This window comes from Bactrocera oleae, chromosome 6, assembly GCF_042242935.1.
Source record: "Bactrocera oleae isolate idBacOlea1 chromosome 6, idBacOlea1, whole genome shotgun sequence".
In the NCBI taxonomy this organism is placed as follows: Eukaryota; Metazoa; Arthropoda; class Insecta; order Diptera; family Tephritidae; genus Bactrocera; species Bactrocera oleae.
In genome coordinates, this window is record NC_091540.1 from 33,757,224 (window position 1) to 33,776,086 (window position 18,863).

Sequence of the window (18,863 nt, forward strand, 5' to 3'; positions counted from 1 at the left end):
CAGTACCTTCGAAATATTTGAACAACTTTTACTATTTTTCGTCATTCACAAATGACCAAAGAAAATCTCCAACGGGACTTACGTCACTTTAGCTTTTAGATTTCAATAACGCACAGGCACACATTGTATTTCCTACTTGATAAATATGACATGAACCTTCCGGTTTACACTTCTTGTGCATTATTACTCTGTGCGAAGGCTCAAGTAGCTCCACATATACCAAGGTAAGTCAAAATAGAACAAATACTTTTTAAATATGCAAACACTTATAGGTGACCCAGTGCATGTACATACACATCAACAGGATGCATAAGAAGGACGCTGTAAAGGCAACACTGGAAGACTGAAATGCAGCCGATTCTAGACATTACGATTTTATGCAAACAGCAAAACACTTCATATATATGTATGCGTGTTCTTAAAGCTTCGAACAAGTCCTTGCATAATCGCACAGCTCATATCTGTATGTATATGTCCGTCCGTTGGTATATATTTTGAGTGTTCCTGAAATAGCAGTCGCGCGTTAGTGCTTGCAAATGAAATGCTATCGTTTTATTGCTATTGCAACAACATCAACAATAGCACTGGCAACAGCAAAAAACCAATAAACAACAACAACTTAAATACCAACTCGGGCAACTGTTGCAATAACATGCCAGTTAAAGCACACATCAGCGCTAGCAGCGAGAGTCAGGCGGAAGGTGGGGTCCGCTATTCAGGCGTACAAGCATTCAACCGATAAGCCACATGAAACCCCACACATGCACCGACATATATGTAAGCATGCATATACATAGTAACAGCACAAGGGTGCGAAGCGCGCCGTTTTCCCTAGCCAGCACTTTCGCCGCCCACATCAGTGCCCTCATGCGCACACAAATATCCGATTTCCGAGCGCTTCGAACTCAAACTATGCGAAGTTCAACTATACTACGGCAGTCACTGAGCTGCTAGCTGCCGCTTTTACGCAGCAATCAGCATCGTTAACCAGAAAAAGCAAAAACAAAATCAAAAAATTGTATGCATTGCATACTTTACGGCGTGTTTGTTGATCTGTTGGTATATGCAGCGCCCGCCCTGGTAACATTGAAAGTTACGAAGAACTGGGTTGCAGTGACACGCACATACACCGAACTTTCGGGTGCATTCTCGTTTTGCGAAAGAGGAACTCCGAACCCCTCAATTTGTATATATATGAGTGTGTATGAGTATATTTCGCAAATACCCCAGTATGTGGTTATACGCTACCAACTATCTACAGTTAGATGTGTGTTGTTTTTGCATGCTTGTGTGCTTACCTCTACAGGATTTCCGAATGCTGTGCAAATTAGTGTATCCTGGTCATCGATCTCGTGCCTTTCAATATCGCAACGTGGCTTAACTGCAGGCAGACATGCAATCAGCAATGCCAAAAATCCAAACGGCAAAAAAGTCAGCAACAGAAATATCGACAGTATTGGTAACAGCAAAAAAATAAGCATACAGCGTAACATCAACATGTTGTTTGGTTGTCATCAGAAGTCCGAAATGTCCGCATGGCCGCCGAAGGGTTCATGGAAAACGAAGAGAAAAAAACAGAAAGTCAGTGCTGCATAATTTAGATATTTTTGTTTGACCTTATCACGTAATTAATTTTATGGAAATCAGTTAAAAATATATTCATGTGTTATCGTGGTGTTTTGACTTTAGTGCAATCAATTTGACAAATGCGAAAGAAGGCAAGTAAAACATTTGGCGCAGTACTATTATGATATAATAGCGATAATTTTTCTTCAGTTTCTTCTAAAATTGTCTTAAAGCTAGTTTAAGAAAAAACTAAAGATTCAAGATTCTTATAACTTCTAGTCTGAGGGTTAATATAATAAAAAATACTCTCTCCTTCGAAAAACGCATTTTCCAACGTTTTATCCTCACAAAAAAACTGTAGAATTAGCGTTCTGATAATCTTACTTTAGTCAGTGATTTGAGAAATCTAAACACTGCTTGAGAATGATGAGTTGTGTTAAAAAGAGGAAGATTCAGTCATTGATAGAATCAGTCTAAAAATGTCTAACTTTCTCGATAGAACCCAGAAAGTAAATAAGGGCTCCGCAAGTTGGCGTCTTTTTCGCTTTGCTCTGGATCCAAGTGCCCTTCCTACTGAAGCAATTTAAGGATCGAATCTAAATAAAACTGAGCTAGTTTTATAGGAGATACTAAATTCCTGAGGTTACTTTCCCATCGTTGGGAGGCTCTATTCTTCAACCGGTGGGCAGGGCGAAGTACTTAGAGCTTCTCCCTGATGGAAAGCTCTCTTGGAAGCCAAACAATGAGAAGACAGTGAGAAAGGCATCGGTCGCTTTAAACTGCTGTAGAGGAACAACTGGGAAGTCATGGTGCTTTTATCAAAAATGTTCTGGCTTTATGAGACTCTATTATGCCAATAATGTTTAATGGGGCGCTGTCTGGTGGGGGGCGAAGTGCAGCTCCGAAGTGCAGCTATCTTCGGAGATCGGAGCATTCACTCCGATTTCTCCTCTATTTCCCGACTTTTACTAGACTGAGATTGAAATATCTTGGTAGACACACCTTTGGTGAACCTAGCGAAGTGGCTGGGCTTGATATTACCCGTCTTAAAAATGTTATGGTAGTCACAAAACGCTTCAACGATCTATGATAAACTGGTGATTAATTTTTAGGAGTTTATTGATAACACAAAGGATTAACAGCTATCCAAGTAAGATCTATCGATCAGGATCAATCCTAAAATCTAACCTAACTATAGAACCCCAAACTGGCTACACTACTTTCAAGCAGAAATGTGACAGGATTTTATCTAGTGTTAGGCTTTAATATCCGGATCCTATAACATTCGTAATACAGTTCAGTTATTCGACTTTTAATCCATGGTAGGTGTTTTGAGAGAAATTAGTATAATCAAAAGGATATCATTTTATAGAACTCCTAACAACACTTCATATAAAGTATTAAATCGCAAATTGTATAAAATTCATTTGTACTTGTAAGATGCAAACTGTTACATTGACATTTCATTTATTATGTTTTTATTGCTTGCAATTCTAAAAAGCTATTTTGACATAAAACCTAATATGCTCTGTTACCGCAAGCTGAAATATAGAATATAAAATGCATTGCAGCACCTCTTCTTGGTCACATAATTGAATTTGTTTCGAAAGTTTAATTCCAACACATAGTTGACGCCGAAAGGTCAAAAGGACAATGCGGAGCCGTTTGGTGATATTTCCGGTCAATTTCAATTGAATAGCGGCCATTTAATGCGACAAAACAGCCGAACTCAGCATAAATAGTATTAACGGTATGTGAATGGTGTTGAAACTTTTCAATAATCAATATTAAATAGGCTTATCATAGCGTGACCAGCTGCAAAATCCGAAACACTCCCCACACCGCACACCACAGCAAACTTAGCAGGAGAGTTAGTGTGGTTAGAATGCAAAAATTTATGGTTTCGAACCGTTACCGCATATTTTTTTGCCGAATAATTCTTCATAAAACGAATGGGGACAAACAATTGTGAGCGAACGCAAATAATAGAAATATTAGAAAACGCGACGGGCAATAATATGTATATGAATGTGTGACATTACAAAGGACACAAACATTTTGTGGCTGTGACTTGGCAACAATTGTCGAAAAAGGTTTCAATAAAATGCTCGATAAAATGCACTGCGCTCAAAGTGAAAGTATCATAATGGAAATAATCATAAAAATTCGTAAAATTATTCGGACAATTTCAAACACTAGTTTGACAAGCCGCCAAACAAAGCGCATAAAAGGACACTTTCAAATATCATATTTATGTGCCTTTGTAATACGAATCCCGCTGCGTTAACAGCTCCACCTCTTGACTGAATATAATTTCAGATATTTTAAAGCGCTACATTTTTTTGCAATTGTAATTCTAGAGAGAAAGGTCGCTTAGAAATGACATGGGACAATTTTATAACGGTTGTAATTTCAAAACCGTCCATTTTCTATATTATAAGTTGTAATAGTTGTAATGCGTATTCTATCGACAAAGTTGAAGAAAAAGGAGAGGAGTGTTTCTACTTACATTGTACATCGATGATTGTTTCGGCTGGGCTCTTGCCGTGCTTATTGGAGGCAACACATGTGTAGACGCCGGAGTCATTGCGTGTCATTGGTTTGTTGATGATTAACGCCTGATCCTGTCCCAGTTTTGTATTGTTGAAGTACCAACTGTAGTGAGCGCCTGCAATTGAAAAATCAAATTGAATAACATGTGTATTCGAATGGATTTTGTGCTTTGCAAATTGATATGTGGGAATTATAGTAATTTATGGTAGTGGATTTCCAGTAGCTTACCTTGCTTTTAATTGACAAAGAAAAGATTTATACTTTTCCGCTAGTAAACCACTTATTGTTATGAGTAAACCAAAACTGGCGTTTGAATGGCAAGCGTGGAAATTATAGGTAAGATAAGCTAAGCTAATTGCTTGTTCTCACATAGAATATATAAATATGTGGCCAGGCCAGGATGAATCTCCTGGAAACTTTGAGGGAAATATCATTTGCATTTACAATTGTCCCCTTTTGAACGCAAATAGGTACTACTGTTGAGTAGTTAATTATAAAATCAGCAAATTAAATAAAGTGAATATATCCGAAATTCATTCATTTTGTAATAATTTATAGAATACACAATTTTGTCTGAAAAGCATAAGTTGAAATTTATTGAGGGTATACTTTCTTTAGGTGCGAAGGTAAAATAAAGATAAACCATTAAGTTCGAGACTTTTAATGAAACTGAATCGAGAGTGATCAGGAGATACTTCTCACAAAATTGTTGCATCAAGAAGTAAAAACCAAATTAACTTATTAAAGAAAATTAACTTAAAATATGTATTGTAGTTAAATTGTTATAAATACTTGTACTTGTAACGGAACTTATGGCAGGATTTAAAATATATATGTTTTTATCAAACCCTATGTTTTTAAAACTTAATTATTTTTGCAAATATTATGACTCAGCTTCGTTTTGAAAGACTAATTCCCTTAACGAACATCGGGAGAAGAAGATATTGTAGAGATTGTATTTGCTTTACTTCGAGCGCTTTCGTTGGTCAATAAAATTATTTACTGGTGTGATCATCATTTTTTTTAGTATTACGATCTTATTGATATTCAATCAGCTTATACGAATCTTTGGACAACTTTTGCAAACAAGAATTATGCAAACAGAAGTGAGTGACACTACAAAGAGACTCTGTGTCGGCCTCTCTCGGGGACTGTAAATTTAAAACATGACAAACTCAAAAGAAAGTGAAGCAAGATGATGGAGGCTTAGTATTAAAACTCTTTTACCCTGATAACCTGAAGTCACAGTAAAACGTCTTCAAAATTCTGAATTGAAGAAGAGTTTTTTGTAGACAGATGTGAAAAATTTACATGAAACGTTAAAGGCCAATTCGCATACAACTTTCCTCGTGTTGCTTGACAACTCATAATTTAGCAACGAATGGAAAAAAACAATGGATATGTCAGAACAAGCGCTTGCTTTCGATGAGAGTTGTCCAATATTTTGCTTTGCTTTGCCTCGATGTGGTCAAACTCATACAAAAATACCCATCAAACTTATCTGTCAAAGCAAATGTCTGAAGTAAAGCCATGTCAGCCATAAGTATCAACTGTGGCAAGTTGAATGATATATACTTCCTAACTAGAATCTGTGCCCAGTTTAAAAAAATAGTTGTAATTCCCTAAATAATCGGGCTGCCAACATTGATTAGTATAAATGTCGGGAAGGCAACCTTCACTAACGTGTAAGTGTATGTGTTTCGCATATTGCCACATATTTAAATCCTGTTGATTTACGTTTTGCTGCAAGTGTTTACAAAAATGTTTTGAAGCGTGCTTAAGACTCCCAACAGCACGCATAGGGACCCTTCAGAAATGTCAATTTCCACATGACTCAACCTCGAGATTTCGCAAACGCCTTGACGCGCTGCTGACATAAGCGCATAATATAACGGGAACGTTGCACTACTTGAAACCGCACGCCAGTCAATAAGCTCCACCGGCGCGTCTCATAGTCCACTGGCTAAGTGTGTGTGAGTTGGACTGCTAAGACTAAGGCAGAAATTGAGGCTGCTGTGTGTTGTCATGTCACTCTTATCATTTATGTCAACGCTGACAGAAATTGCTGACATTTTAAACTTGACATTTACAACAAGCGTCAATACAGTATAACACAATAACAATCGAGCTGACACGACGTGCGTTCGTGCGAATTATTTGTATAACTGCCGGATATAAAAGAGATATACATATTTGTAATGTGCAATGGATACCTACTCGGATTAGCTTTGGCATTGCAAATGACACGTCCGGGTATAGTGCCCTCTTGCACGGAAACCTTCTCCTCCGAAACGGTTGAGTTCTCCGGCGCATCTGTTAGGGAGAAAGTAAAAGAAGAGGATTACAAAATGGAGCAAATGGAAATCAGTTAAGAATATGTAAGGGTGTTATGCAAAATTATTATGCAATGATACAAGTATTTAATATTTATGGGTATTTTGCTCTTCAAAGGTTTGATCTATTGTATTCACATATTTGTTGTAGCCTTTAACTCCCTCAATTTGTCAAACCTTAGATATTTGCTTATAATTCTTATTAGAACTCACATTCTATAGAAAAGTAAGTGGCGCTTTTGATGCCGGGTCCAACGGTGTTTCCTGTAGATACACAAGTGTAGTTTGCGCTATCTGATTCGATGTCGAACTTTTGATTGGGCCAATTTGACATGTTAAAGTGCTAAGGGTTCGTGAGTAGGAGAAAAAGAGAATAATTAAATTAAGTTATAGAGTATTTAGAAAAATATTTTATTTTAAGATCTTATATGGTTTGTATTTAGAAAGAAATTACACCAAGGCACTCTCACTGATAAAAATTGTAATGGAAAAGGCTAAAAGTCATTGTTACTTGTCGATTTTTTCGTTCCTTTAGCGAAATTCAAGTCTATAATTAAATTTGTTATGCATTTTTTAGGAGTAGTTTGTAGGAGAGGGAATTCTGTCTTCAAATATTATAAAATAGTCGATCATCAGTGCAAGATTCTCTCTCTCTCTCTCTCTCTCTCTCTCTCTCTCTCTCTCTCTCTCTCTCTCTCTCTCTCTCTCTCTAGTTGCGAATATAATCCCAACTCACACAACAAGGTCAAGCAAATATTTGTTAAGATAACTTTATTATTATAAATATAATTCTTTTATATCATTTCACAATTATAACAAACTCACAAAGTTACTTCATTGCAAATTATTTCTCTACTTACCAACACTGAAAGCATGCTCTCAAAGTCGCCCGTTGCTGGTGACGCGTCCACATATTTCTCCTTGATGAAGTACCGCGTGTCGTTCTTTTCAATGGGCTCGGTGCCCTTCAACCATGTGATTTCACAGCGTGGCACACATTCGATGCGACATGTTAGATTTGCCGTGCGCGATGTGTGCAACATCCCCGTATATGGCACTAGATTCTTGATGAAGAATGGTGGTGCATGCACTTCTAGATTAACGCTAGCCATGGAGCCCTTGCCTCCCTCATTGTAAGCATAGCAAGAGTAGTTGGTGCGACTATCCAAACCCACCGGCTCCACAGTCCAATCTTTGGTAACGATATCCTGCAAGGGTCCAAGTCCACCGCGCTGCCAACGGAATCTATGTGGATGCATTAACATTTGTGCACGATAAGTAAAGGAGCCCATTTTTCGATATAATGAGAGTTGTTGTTTTTGTAGTGATGAATTGATGTCGGTAAATATTGTAGATGAATCGTATGGGGTTGATGTCGATGTTTTTGATGTTGAAGATGATGATAATTGTGATGAAGTGTTGTCCACCGCATACGGTTTTGCCACATTGTAGAGTGTTAGAATTTGTGATTTTGGTGAGAATGTGGTGAGTGTGAGTAATGTACATAAGGGTGTATGACTGTTCAGACCAATTAGTGTATGCGTTTCTTTTTGTATTGTTTGATTGCTGTGTTGTTGTTGGTGTTTGTCAAGCAATGGTGAATTTTGTCGTATCAACGCCTCATAAGCTGCCTCAGCCTCAGAAGGTTGTAACACTTGTACGGTATGGAAATGTATATGGAATTGATCACCCGTATGGGGTGTGGACAAAGCTTTGGTAGAAGCATGTGATGTTTGTGATTTGGTTGTTAACGTAGTTGACAATTTGGTTATGGGATTAATGGAATTGAATGAGGATGCAAATGTGGAGGCTTTGTCATGCTGCTTTACAGACCTATTCGATTCTGGATATCCAGGGTCGTCGACAGAGCACGAAAATGTCACACTCTTCTTCTTCACCGCAATCAACGGAAAGTGGGTGAGCATGGCTGGACCTGGCTCGTAGTGTACCTGTGAGTGTAATAGAAAATGAGGGAGTTTTACTAAATGGTTTAAATTGTTTGTGGAAAATATAACTGCAAAGAAAAATGGATCATCATGAAGATATTACAAAATTCGCTAGCCGGTCTAGTTCAAAAGAAATAAAATATTAAATATTGCATTTAGTTCCACTCACCATTAACTCTTTATCTTCGCTACGTGGTCCCCAACCGGCGGCATTGTAGCCTTCACAAGAGTAATTGTAGAAGAAGCCACGTCCAATGCTCTCCAACAGCAATTTACTTGGATCAATGTGGCATAAGTCCTCCTGAAAATTCGGGTTAAAAAAATCAAAATATATTAAATATTAAAGTGGCATATTTCGAAGTGAACTATTCTCAACCTGCAACACCTTCACAACTTATACAAGTGTCCTGTACTTACCTTTGTCTCCTCACAATCGGGCAGCTCTTTGAGCAACGTCGAATTGGCATACCAACGCACTTTTGTCAGCAATGCCGGATTAGCTTCTAAGATGTTGCAGTAGAGTGTAACATTCGACTCGTCACTCTCCTTAACGGGACCCTCGGGTATCATCAGCACTTCTACAATTGGCACAACTGAAATAAATATGAACGCAAGCACATTAGTGCTGTCTACAGATATGTACAAACAGATTCATATAATATGCGAGTGATAAAGCTGAAAGAAAAGAGGACATCGGTTAAGGACATTAGCGACGTTTACGTGAACCGTTAATACAACATGGGTAACTGACAATGACAATAGCACTTATGCAATAATAACAATAACAGTGAAACACTTATAGATAATAATAACAACAAAATTAAGGAAAAGTTTATTTCGGCGAGAAGAGATGGGAGAGCAGATTTTCGGATATATTTGGTACGTGAATACTGTCACGGAGCAATAAACATATAAACATTGTATATATAACTGTATGTATCTATGCAGCATGACACTTTCGACACTTACACTGTACATCTAGGTCGATTTGCTGCTCGGATATGCCCTTGCCGATAACATTTGATAGTTGACAGGTGTAGTTGCCGACATCCTCCTTGTCGGTGGAGCGTATAACCAGTGCAACGTTCTCGGAATTGCCACCCTCGTATCGTTCCGTGTCGTTGACATTGACTAAATCACCGTTGCGATACCTAGAATTGGATGCAAAACGAAGAAAAAGTATTTTGTGTTACGAAGGCTACAATAGGTGTAGATAGTTACTTGCTAAGTGTATTTCCTAATATAGGTATGTGCATTTGTGTGAACCAAGAAGCTAAATTGCACTTAACTTTTATGGGTGGGGGTGCTTTAAACAGAAAACAGCTTGGCAAAACTGATATTTTTACTGATATTCAGATTTCTGCCTAAAATTCTTAAAATTTTTGCAAATTGTTTAGTACCAATATATGTAATAAAACCCTGAGAGTTTACTGAATTTTAGAGCGGTCCCAAAAAACCTGGCACAATATAGATAGAAACGCGAAATAGTTAAAGCAGTGGCCCTATCACCACCAAAAGATGAAAGTTTTTGTGTGAATTGCGTAAAGTTTCGTGTTTGGATGAAATCCCAAAGACGAAGGTGGACGTCTAGAAAATGCCGTTATGAACAAAAATTATATAAAAGTGTCAAAAGCAGACCATAAAATGAAATGGGCGAGGTAACTGCGGCATCTGCGTATCGATAGTTGAAAAGGCTCTGTGGATGCCACGCAGACCAAAAATGACAAGGAATTGATGAATCTGAGCAGTATCAGGGATATGACTCCTTCATTTCGCCACAAAGACAAATCGAAAGACAGCCGAGTGGCCTTAAACCGAAGTCGAAGCATGAAAAAAGAAAGTAAACCTTATATATATGAAGTGAGCGTTAATATACAAATATTTTGGTAGGGAACATTTGTTGTGAACGAGCCTTAATTTTTATACCCAGCCACGACGTTTGTAACACCCAGAAGGACCCGTTTTGTCCGTCTGTCTGTATTTTGCACCTATCCTTTTCTCAGTAAGAATCTGATTATTTATCGAAATGGCCGCTATCGGACCACTATAGCATATAACTGCCATATAAACTGTACAATCGGATAATATTTAGTTTCCATCTGAAGAAAAGTGCTTGTCGCGGCATATGGTGATAATGCTATATCAGAAACAAAATGCAAAATATGGTTTCAGTGGTTCAGATATAACGATTTTGATGTGAGAAATGAAGTACGTTGAAGACGACCAAAAAAGTTTGAAGACGCCGAACTGCAAGCAATATTGGATGAAGATGACGCTTTGAGTCAAAAGTAAATGGCACAAACAATTTCAGACCGTTTGAAAGTTATGGGAAATTTCCCAAATAGTGGAAAATGGGTGCCACATGAATTGAATGAAGGACAATGAAGTTGAAACATAACTAGGATTACACCCGACAACCTGCCGACTGCATGTTTGCATTGAATGGTCCTGCATACGCCCGATGATAAACAATGTGTCTTGGTTGGGGTTAAATCATTTGCTGGAATGTGTCGAAGCTTAGACAAGTACACCCAGCGCTTTCGATTAATTCAATTGTAGGATGGAAAGTCATTTACTTGGAAGCGATTTAAAATTAATTAAGCGAGGCATTAACTATTGAAGCGTAACGTAGACGATAATCGTGGGTTGTATTCAATTTATGCTCATCAGAAAAGCAAAAGCATAACGAAAATGGAATATTTGCTTTGCATGAAACCGTACGCCGTTTCCCAGTGGGCTTAAATAGTTTGTGGCGTTTGTTGCAGCGTTTTATGGGCAATTTTTTACTCATTCCTCGCAATTTTGATATCTGGCCGCGCAAACTCTCAATATCCAATAGCCACTCCTTACTGTGCAAACTAACGAGTATCAATTGTGCCGCGTTGCATACTTCTAGGTGGAAAGGAAGCTGGTAGCAGCCTGTAATGTTGTTGCGAATTGCTAAAAGTAAACCGACACCGCATAAATTTAATGAAAATTCGAGTATATTTACGATGGAATTGAATTTGTGCAAAATATTTAAAAATGTTGCATGTGTGTGAGCATTGCTCACCTGTCTTCTCTTTGCATGTACGAAAATTTAATACATTGCCCAGTAGTTTCGCTTGTATGAGAGCCGCGATCATAAATACTTTTTTATGAGATATCCTTTTGAAAATTTTATCAAAAATCTACAATATAAAAATATCATATATAGGTATATTATAAAAAAATTGGGCACATCGTACGACTATATCCTATAGCTCCCATATTAACAGTCACTAACGGATCGATTAACTTTTTATATTTAGTATTTTAGGGGAAAATTGGGGTGGTTTTACTAATAATAATACAATACAAAAGTAAAATACACACTTTCAAGAATATTCGCATTGATTGGTGGTACTCATAAATGTAGTGATAACAAAAAAAAAAAACAAGAATAACATTCATATATTATAATTGGAAAACGACGAAAATTTTACAAGTAATTTTTATATTGGTTCATCAAGTAAATCCATAATTGACTTTAGTAGCGTTGACTTCTGATTATAAACTCGTTTTTGTAGGCTAGTAATAAAGTGATCAGCCTTAAAGCAATTGGTTCATTAAATCTGCATTTGAAGCGACTTGTGGAACTTTCCGTGCACATTGTAATCGTAACCTTTTAATATCTTTAATTCTTGCCTGCTAACTTCCTCAGAAAGCTCTCTAATCGGAACCAAGAAATATATTATATATATTCAAAACCAGGAAGTAAAATTTTATGCACCGTTGGAGGGAATTAAAACCAGGGATATTTGCCAACAACCTGATTTGCCTTTTCAAGAGCATAGTCTCCAAATTTTGCTCAGTTATTCTTGTAACTCGAAGATATGGTTTGCAACAAAATTGCGGATCTGAGTATTAAATCTTTATCAATTCCCGTAATATCAGAACGAAAAATATGTCGTTAGTATATTGTAGTTTATACGCATATATACTGTGCATTATTCTGTTGCTCTTAATTGTGGTTATTTTGCCAATTGTGGCGATACATTTTTGACAGAAGGTGTGCCATAAAATTTATTTATTTAAATTTACCAGAAACAAAAGCATATACCGCTAAAAGAGATGCGGAAGGAAGTAAGCAGGAGAGTAGTTACATGTCAGATAGGTAAGGTTAAAGGATTGAACGTAGCTTTCGGATTATGTTCCAAAAATTCTTATTTATATATTGTATTTTGATAATATAATAGAAATAGAGATTATGAAAATTTCGTCCCTTTAAATTTTTAGATATGTTTGACAGTAAAACATATTACTTCGTGACGTCGGTTTGAAATAAAGGTGTTACAACTATTAAAAAGAGTGACAGTTAGTTTCGTTTTTAATGATGCAGGCCGCAATCTTTCACTCTACCATTATTTGACCTTCCCAATTAGTTGGTTAGTGCGTCATGCCACATAATCTTCCCACAAGGATTTGGCTATGTCAAATGGCTGCCCCTTTTTTGGACGGTTTATTGCCCATTATCCTACAAGCTCTCCATTACTAACACAGGTTTTAAAGACAAATATCGTGCAAACCAAGAGTAGGTCTTAAACCTGTCGTCAATGTTTTCATAAGCTAGCAAAACTACTCTCGATTAAACCTTCAATAAAAAAAAAATTTTGTTTTGCAATAACAAATTTACCCCTATATATATAGCACATAATTATGATTGTGGACTGTGTTTCAACATTTTTTCTGCCTACCTATCTCAATGACATGTTCAATCTCTGTGCTTGCGCAATTTGGATACTGTACCCAACTAAATAAGTAATTCCGAGAATTTTGAAAATTTTTTATAAACAATTTTTATGAACAAAGCTGACATACCCTTTTGCAACAGGTTTGGCTAGGGAATAAGACAGAATTTTAAGCAATATGCAATTGGAGTGCAAAAAATAATTGCAATGACTCCATTGCCTGCGGACGTCGCGCGAAGGTAGCGAAAGATAATATTTTTGTGCACTTTTTAAGAGTATTTTGCATCACCTGCCCAAGCACAATTGTCCGAGCACACACTCACACAAACGCATACAGTTAAAACAACAATTGCAGGGAATTGAGAAACAAGCAATGCGTCGCACGCTATAAATCTGCGCGTCGTATTCTGTCGGCAACGGTATTCGACCAACTGTAGGGCGTAATTAATTTTATTGTAATTATCGGGCGTAACAACAATGCCAAAAGGCGCAATAAGCCAACATGTCGGAAAAGTTAAGAACGCTCGAGCGCAGTTGGCCTCAATGCGATAGGATGGCTGGTTGCCCATGGAAAGGTCCAGCTGTGTGCATCTCAGACTACGTTTTGAATATGAAATTTTATCGCTATACTCGTAGATGTGTATATATGTACAATATATACGAGATATATGCATATAGCATGAACAAAGAAAAATGAGTTACCAGGCAACTCAAAGAGTCAATATGTACGCGAAGCGCTTCGCACTTTAAAATATTACACGACGTCGTTTCGCAACAAAATTTAAGGTCTTCGTGGTACGAATGGCGTTATTCTTCTATAAGCGTAATTGCTTGACTTAAAATTGCTTAATTGCGAGTAATGAATTTTAATGGCTATGGCTACGGATTTACAATTAATTCCGATTTTTAATTGGATTGCACTTGCGACCGCAGTTTATGGCATTTAATGAGGGTTTTAAAAAGTGAATATAGGTGTGTCTTTGAAAGATTAAGTCATATGTCATTTCCATAGAATGTCGTTTATATTTTGCGGTTATTTAACTTATCTCGCTATGTAGTTTAATATCAAAATATTTATAAATATCAGGTCTGTAAGTTGAGGCGATGGATTCAGACACTCCAACAATTGGACTCAACTTCTTTGAAGCCGGAGGAACGAGTATTAATGGTGAAAAGTGTTTGAAAGTAAGTTTGCCGGTTGGAACTGATGAACATTCTACTAAAAGTGAAATTAAACAACTTTCATAACTTCTATTGAATAAGCCTACTAAAAATTAGCTGCATGGTTCCTATTATATTATATCTATTTGAATCGAGCATTATGTTCGCCAAAAAAATAGTAGATGCGATCAAAATCATTTAAAAGATCACGGTACAAGTCCAGCAAAACAATATACGATAAGTATGTAATTTAAACCAGTATTTCAAAGTTAATACCATAGTATTTCATTCTTCGATCGCAATCGACGTCAGTAATTTTTCCATCAATTTACCAAAATTGATTTCATATCAAGAATAGCCCGATAGTTATTTACTAAGGTGCTGTGTTACATACAGTCAACCCTCCTATAACGCGGTGAGTGCGTACCGCGTAGTATGGAAATCGTGCTACAAGGAACTCGGATTTAACCGTACAAACCGAGCTAATTCGAAGCGCAGGCTTTCGATTGTAGCTGTTTTTTTCTAACTCTACTAAAACCTCTCTATAGGGAGCTAAGCAATTTCTTAACTATCTTTTAAACTTTGCGGTACTCACCGTTGAATGATCACTTTCAATGAAATGGTGTTCTAATTCTTTTGCCAAATTTAGACCTTTTTTGACATCTTCTAAATCGTTATTTGGCACCCATTCGTTTTTCTAACGGTCCTAACGAACTAAACAGCTTAGCTAAACATTCTTAGGCTACATGGAAGGAACTTGTGGGATGCTGTTGACGGAAACCGGGTTCTGAGAGTACCGCGTTATAGGAGGGCTGTCGCATTTTCAGCTTCGCGTTATGTGGAAACCGCGTTTTGAGAGTACCGCGTTGTAAGAGGGTTGACTGTACATACACTTGCTCTCAGTTGACAATTTATGCGTTTTAATCAAAACAACCGCGTGACAAGTTCACTTGCAACGTGTCAGGATGTGGATCGGTGGGCCAACGAGCGAACATTTTTAAAATTGTATTAAAATTTCGATAAAAGCGCGTGACACTCGAGGATTGTGTCAGGAGCACTCATGAATTCGAAGGTGGATCCAGAAGGAGAATCACATCTGCATGAGAATGCATAGAAGTGAAGTCGGTGCAAGTGCTGTCTCCGCGCTCTTAATTCCAATGCACTCACCTTGTGCTGACGCACACACAAACGACGCAAGCGTCGCAGATGTTACAGCGAATAAACTTTTGGGGTCAGTGAATAACTGGGAATGTATTTGTCTGCTGCAGCATAGCAGTAGTCGCTGAAGTGGTCGCGCAAATGTGAAAGAATGAAGAAAGAATAAACGCGGAAAACGGTATATGATATGTGCTGCTGCTGAAGTGTGGATGGTAAACGAAATTGCACGCATAAACAATAGGTGCATGTGAAAGTGGTAATGCTTATGACACATTGTAGAACAAAATAGTTTAAAGAAATTAAGAGACACAGTCTGTTGCTGGGAAAAACTATGGCGGATATGATTAGTAGAATAGTGAACGAGACTGCTTCGGTGGCAACTATGTAACAGTACAGTGTGTAAAATATGTGTTGAGATGTGAAAAATTTTTAGGAAGGTTTACTAGATAGAAATTATATGCCAACTTTTGTTACAATAGAATGTATATATGTTCTTTTATAGCTTAAGGTCCCAAAAGGTCGTTCATAAAAGAAGTATATAGTTGTCTTGATTGGAAAAAACATTAAATTGATTTCCTGTGAATGCTCAAACGCCAGGTAATACCCAGGCGAAGTTGAAATTTACTGTAGGAAAGTCTACTAAAACTCAGCTTTAGAAACAAAAGTGGGTGACGAAATGAAGATTCTATGCAATTGAGAAGAAAACTGACGATATTTGAAAAATCAGTAGGGCTAACATAACCCCGAAGCACGAACAGTATTTTTTTGGCAGTCGGGCTTGCGTAACAGGAACGGAGAAGGGTTTTATCCAGCCAAGGGCTTACGGCATACTTTTTTTGAAAAACTATTCACTCTTCACTATGCATCAAGAAAAAAAAAATTGGAGCACTTTCGTGATGTGATAGCTTGAAATATTATCCATAACAGTGAAGCAAACGTGCTGAGTTTACCCATTATAAAGCTGGTGTTAAGAAGTAAACCTTGTCTACTAGACTAAAAGGGACGAACCTATGTTGTTCAAATTAGGCGAATGCAACTAAATCAGTTTGTCTAAGTCAGTATGTAAGGAAGTGGCTCGACCTTTGAATATTATCTTCTCTATCTATCATGTGATAAAAATCAACGTGTTGTACATCAATTTCTTTCCTCGTATATTCTTTTCGTCAAAGCTAAGTTCATTTGAATATTTTGGGGCAGATTTGGTGCGATATTTTACAAAACGATCCCATCTGATCAAATTTGACCCGGTCCATTCTTTTGTTAAAAACTTAGTTCTTCGTAGCTGCCTTCGATTAAACATTTTTCTGCTCACTATCTTTGTCATTGCTCTTTTGTCAGGAAATATGTTAGCGAGTTGAAATCGACAGAAAAAATGAGATCGTTTTAGTAATATTGCTACCAGAAAACTACAAACTTTTTTTTTATAGATTTTAATAAATAAATGAGCTCTACTACTACGCGTCACAGTTGTGTATGAATAGGAACACAAGACGTTTTAGTCTATTTGAACAGCTAGTATAGTTTGTTCGATTCACCACTCTCCAACACTTGACGAATCGAAGACTATCGTTAAGTAATATTTATAGATAAACTCAAAAGTAATATTATTTTTTTATTAGAACGTCTGCATATGTATTCGCAATTTGTGAAATATAAAAAACGGCGAGGGGTCCTTACTACTACTAATACTTTTTTAATTCACTGTATCTCCTTAAAATTTGTCGACGTTCGTGGCATATGGGTATGTCAACGCGAGTTCAACGGTTAACAGTTGAAATAGCATCTGCTGCTCGTTGTAGCGACACAAAATCTTACAAATGTATGTATGTATGTACAAGTATGTTTGCAGCTTCGAAATCCGAGCCGCACTAGCAACCGTCAAGTAATTCAGATCCTTAACTGAAAAGTCGTTATATCAAACACTGTTATTGTTTTTCCAAATATGACCTCTTACGCATTCTCAGAGTAGTCGACGAGGCAAGTGCGTTACACTTTGGAGGGGTGCAGAAAGAGTGTGAATGGTAGCGGCAACTGATGCTGGTGAGGTGGCTGAATTTGTTGAGCGACAACTAAAGCCATGTGAAGAGAATGCCTGTGACATATTTGTGCCGTCGATGCCATGTAAAGAAATCGCATGTCACCTAAAAACATACAGACACACACATGACCAGTTGGTGTGCTGGTATCATACATTTTGGTGCAAGATTGCAGTGGCAACAATAAGAGATGTTCGCGCAAAGGGGGGCCAACCAGTCAATTACACACATGCTTGCATGCTCAGAGTTAGAGTATAAGTAATCTCACAATGAAATTGCTGCAATCCAAGTGGCAGCTACAGAATCTGTTTGTTTATTGCCACCGAAAGCGCAGAGTGCCAGGGTGCCGATGAAGTAGTGGGTGTTGTAGATGCAACCTTGCTTGCTTATTCGAAAGTTTGTTATGAGCTAAACGTGTTGTTATTGTTGTTGTTCATGCTGCAGTTGTTGAATTTTATGCTTTTTGAATACAGAATTTGCGCTTTTGTGGCAATTGCAATTTATGCAACATTCTAACGTCGCAAGTGCATGCAGGCACAGAGTGGCACATGTGCATAAATCTGCGCATATTTACCACAAAGCTTCGCAAGTAAGCACATACACTTGCTTTGAACTATTGCAAAAGTGGCTTGTTTTTGTTACAGTTGAAGTTGCATGCTACACTTGCTAGTTAGCCGAACTGTCAACTGTAAACAAGCCGAACATCAACACAACAAAACATTGCATTGCTCTCCTGCCACATTGCTGAGTGCAGCGAAGAGGAATAACCATAAAAACATGCAACATATATGAAGTCACACCAACTGGCGATGCAGCCAAGCAAGCAAGCGTACAATCAGCGTGCGAAGTCGTTGCGCTGCTGCTGCCACAGTGGCAAGATGCATATTTACTTGTTGTTACATATGTCGCTGTTGTAGTTGTGCTTCAATCAAGCTCCTATCTTTTCATCTCGCTGCTTTTGTGGCAGGCAGTACAGTTGTGTTAGAGGAACAGCAGGAAGGATGCGCCCTCAGGACTTGACTTATGAATTGGCGCTTGAAATAGAGAAAATACCGAAATGAAGAATTGCACTCAAGCTGACAGCTGGAACACTGCAGAAGCGAGAAAGAAAAGCATGTGTGCGCTCCAACTACTTTTCACTTGCGCCTCTTAAGCGCCCTGTGTCGGTGTCGCTTGTTTTCTAGATCTAGAATAGATATCTTTGAATATCTTATTTTGGTCTGCTGCAGGCATTGACGCGCCGCAACTACGTAAATACATCTCTTTGAATGTAATATATGTATGTGCAACATGCAACGCATTTCACAACATACGACATATGAATGCATTCACTTACATGGATGTGTGTGTGCATAAATCTAACAGTTAGCCTTATTGGTAATTGAGTAGTTCTTTGCATAC

The 18,863-nt window shown here is 37.7% G+C and overlaps 1 protein-coding gene across 17 annotated transcripts in view; it reads right to left on the reverse strand.

Annotated features, from left to right (window-relative positions):
* Positions 1–18,863, reverse strand: part of LOC106618396 (nephrin) — a 229,368-nt gene that overhangs the window by 37,454 nt on the left and 173,051 nt on the right. For all 17 annotated transcript variants that reach the window (XR_004978112.2, XM_036370829.2, XM_036370831.2 and 14 more), the window contains 9 exons: positions 9,368–9,549; positions 8,816–8,991; positions 8,568–8,699; positions 8,286–8,401; positions 7,313–7,697; positions 6,666–6,795; positions 6,337–6,432; positions 4,076–4,234; positions 1,299–1,381 (listed from right to left, as the gene is read on the reverse strand). Coding sequence is in view for 16 of the 17 variants with exons in the window: in XM_036370829.2 (XP_036226722.1) it covers positions 1,299–1,381; positions 4,076–4,234; positions 6,337–6,432; positions 6,666–6,795; positions 7,313–7,697; positions 8,286–8,401; positions 8,568–8,699; positions 8,816–8,991; positions 9,368–9,549 (1,459 nt within the window). In the remaining variant the exon portion in view is untranslated. The remainder of the gene's footprint in view (positions 1–1,298; positions 1,382–4,075; positions 4,235–6,336; positions 6,433–6,665; positions 6,796–7,312; positions 7,698–8,285; positions 8,402–8,567; positions 8,700–8,815; positions 8,992–9,367; positions 9,550–18,863) is intronic.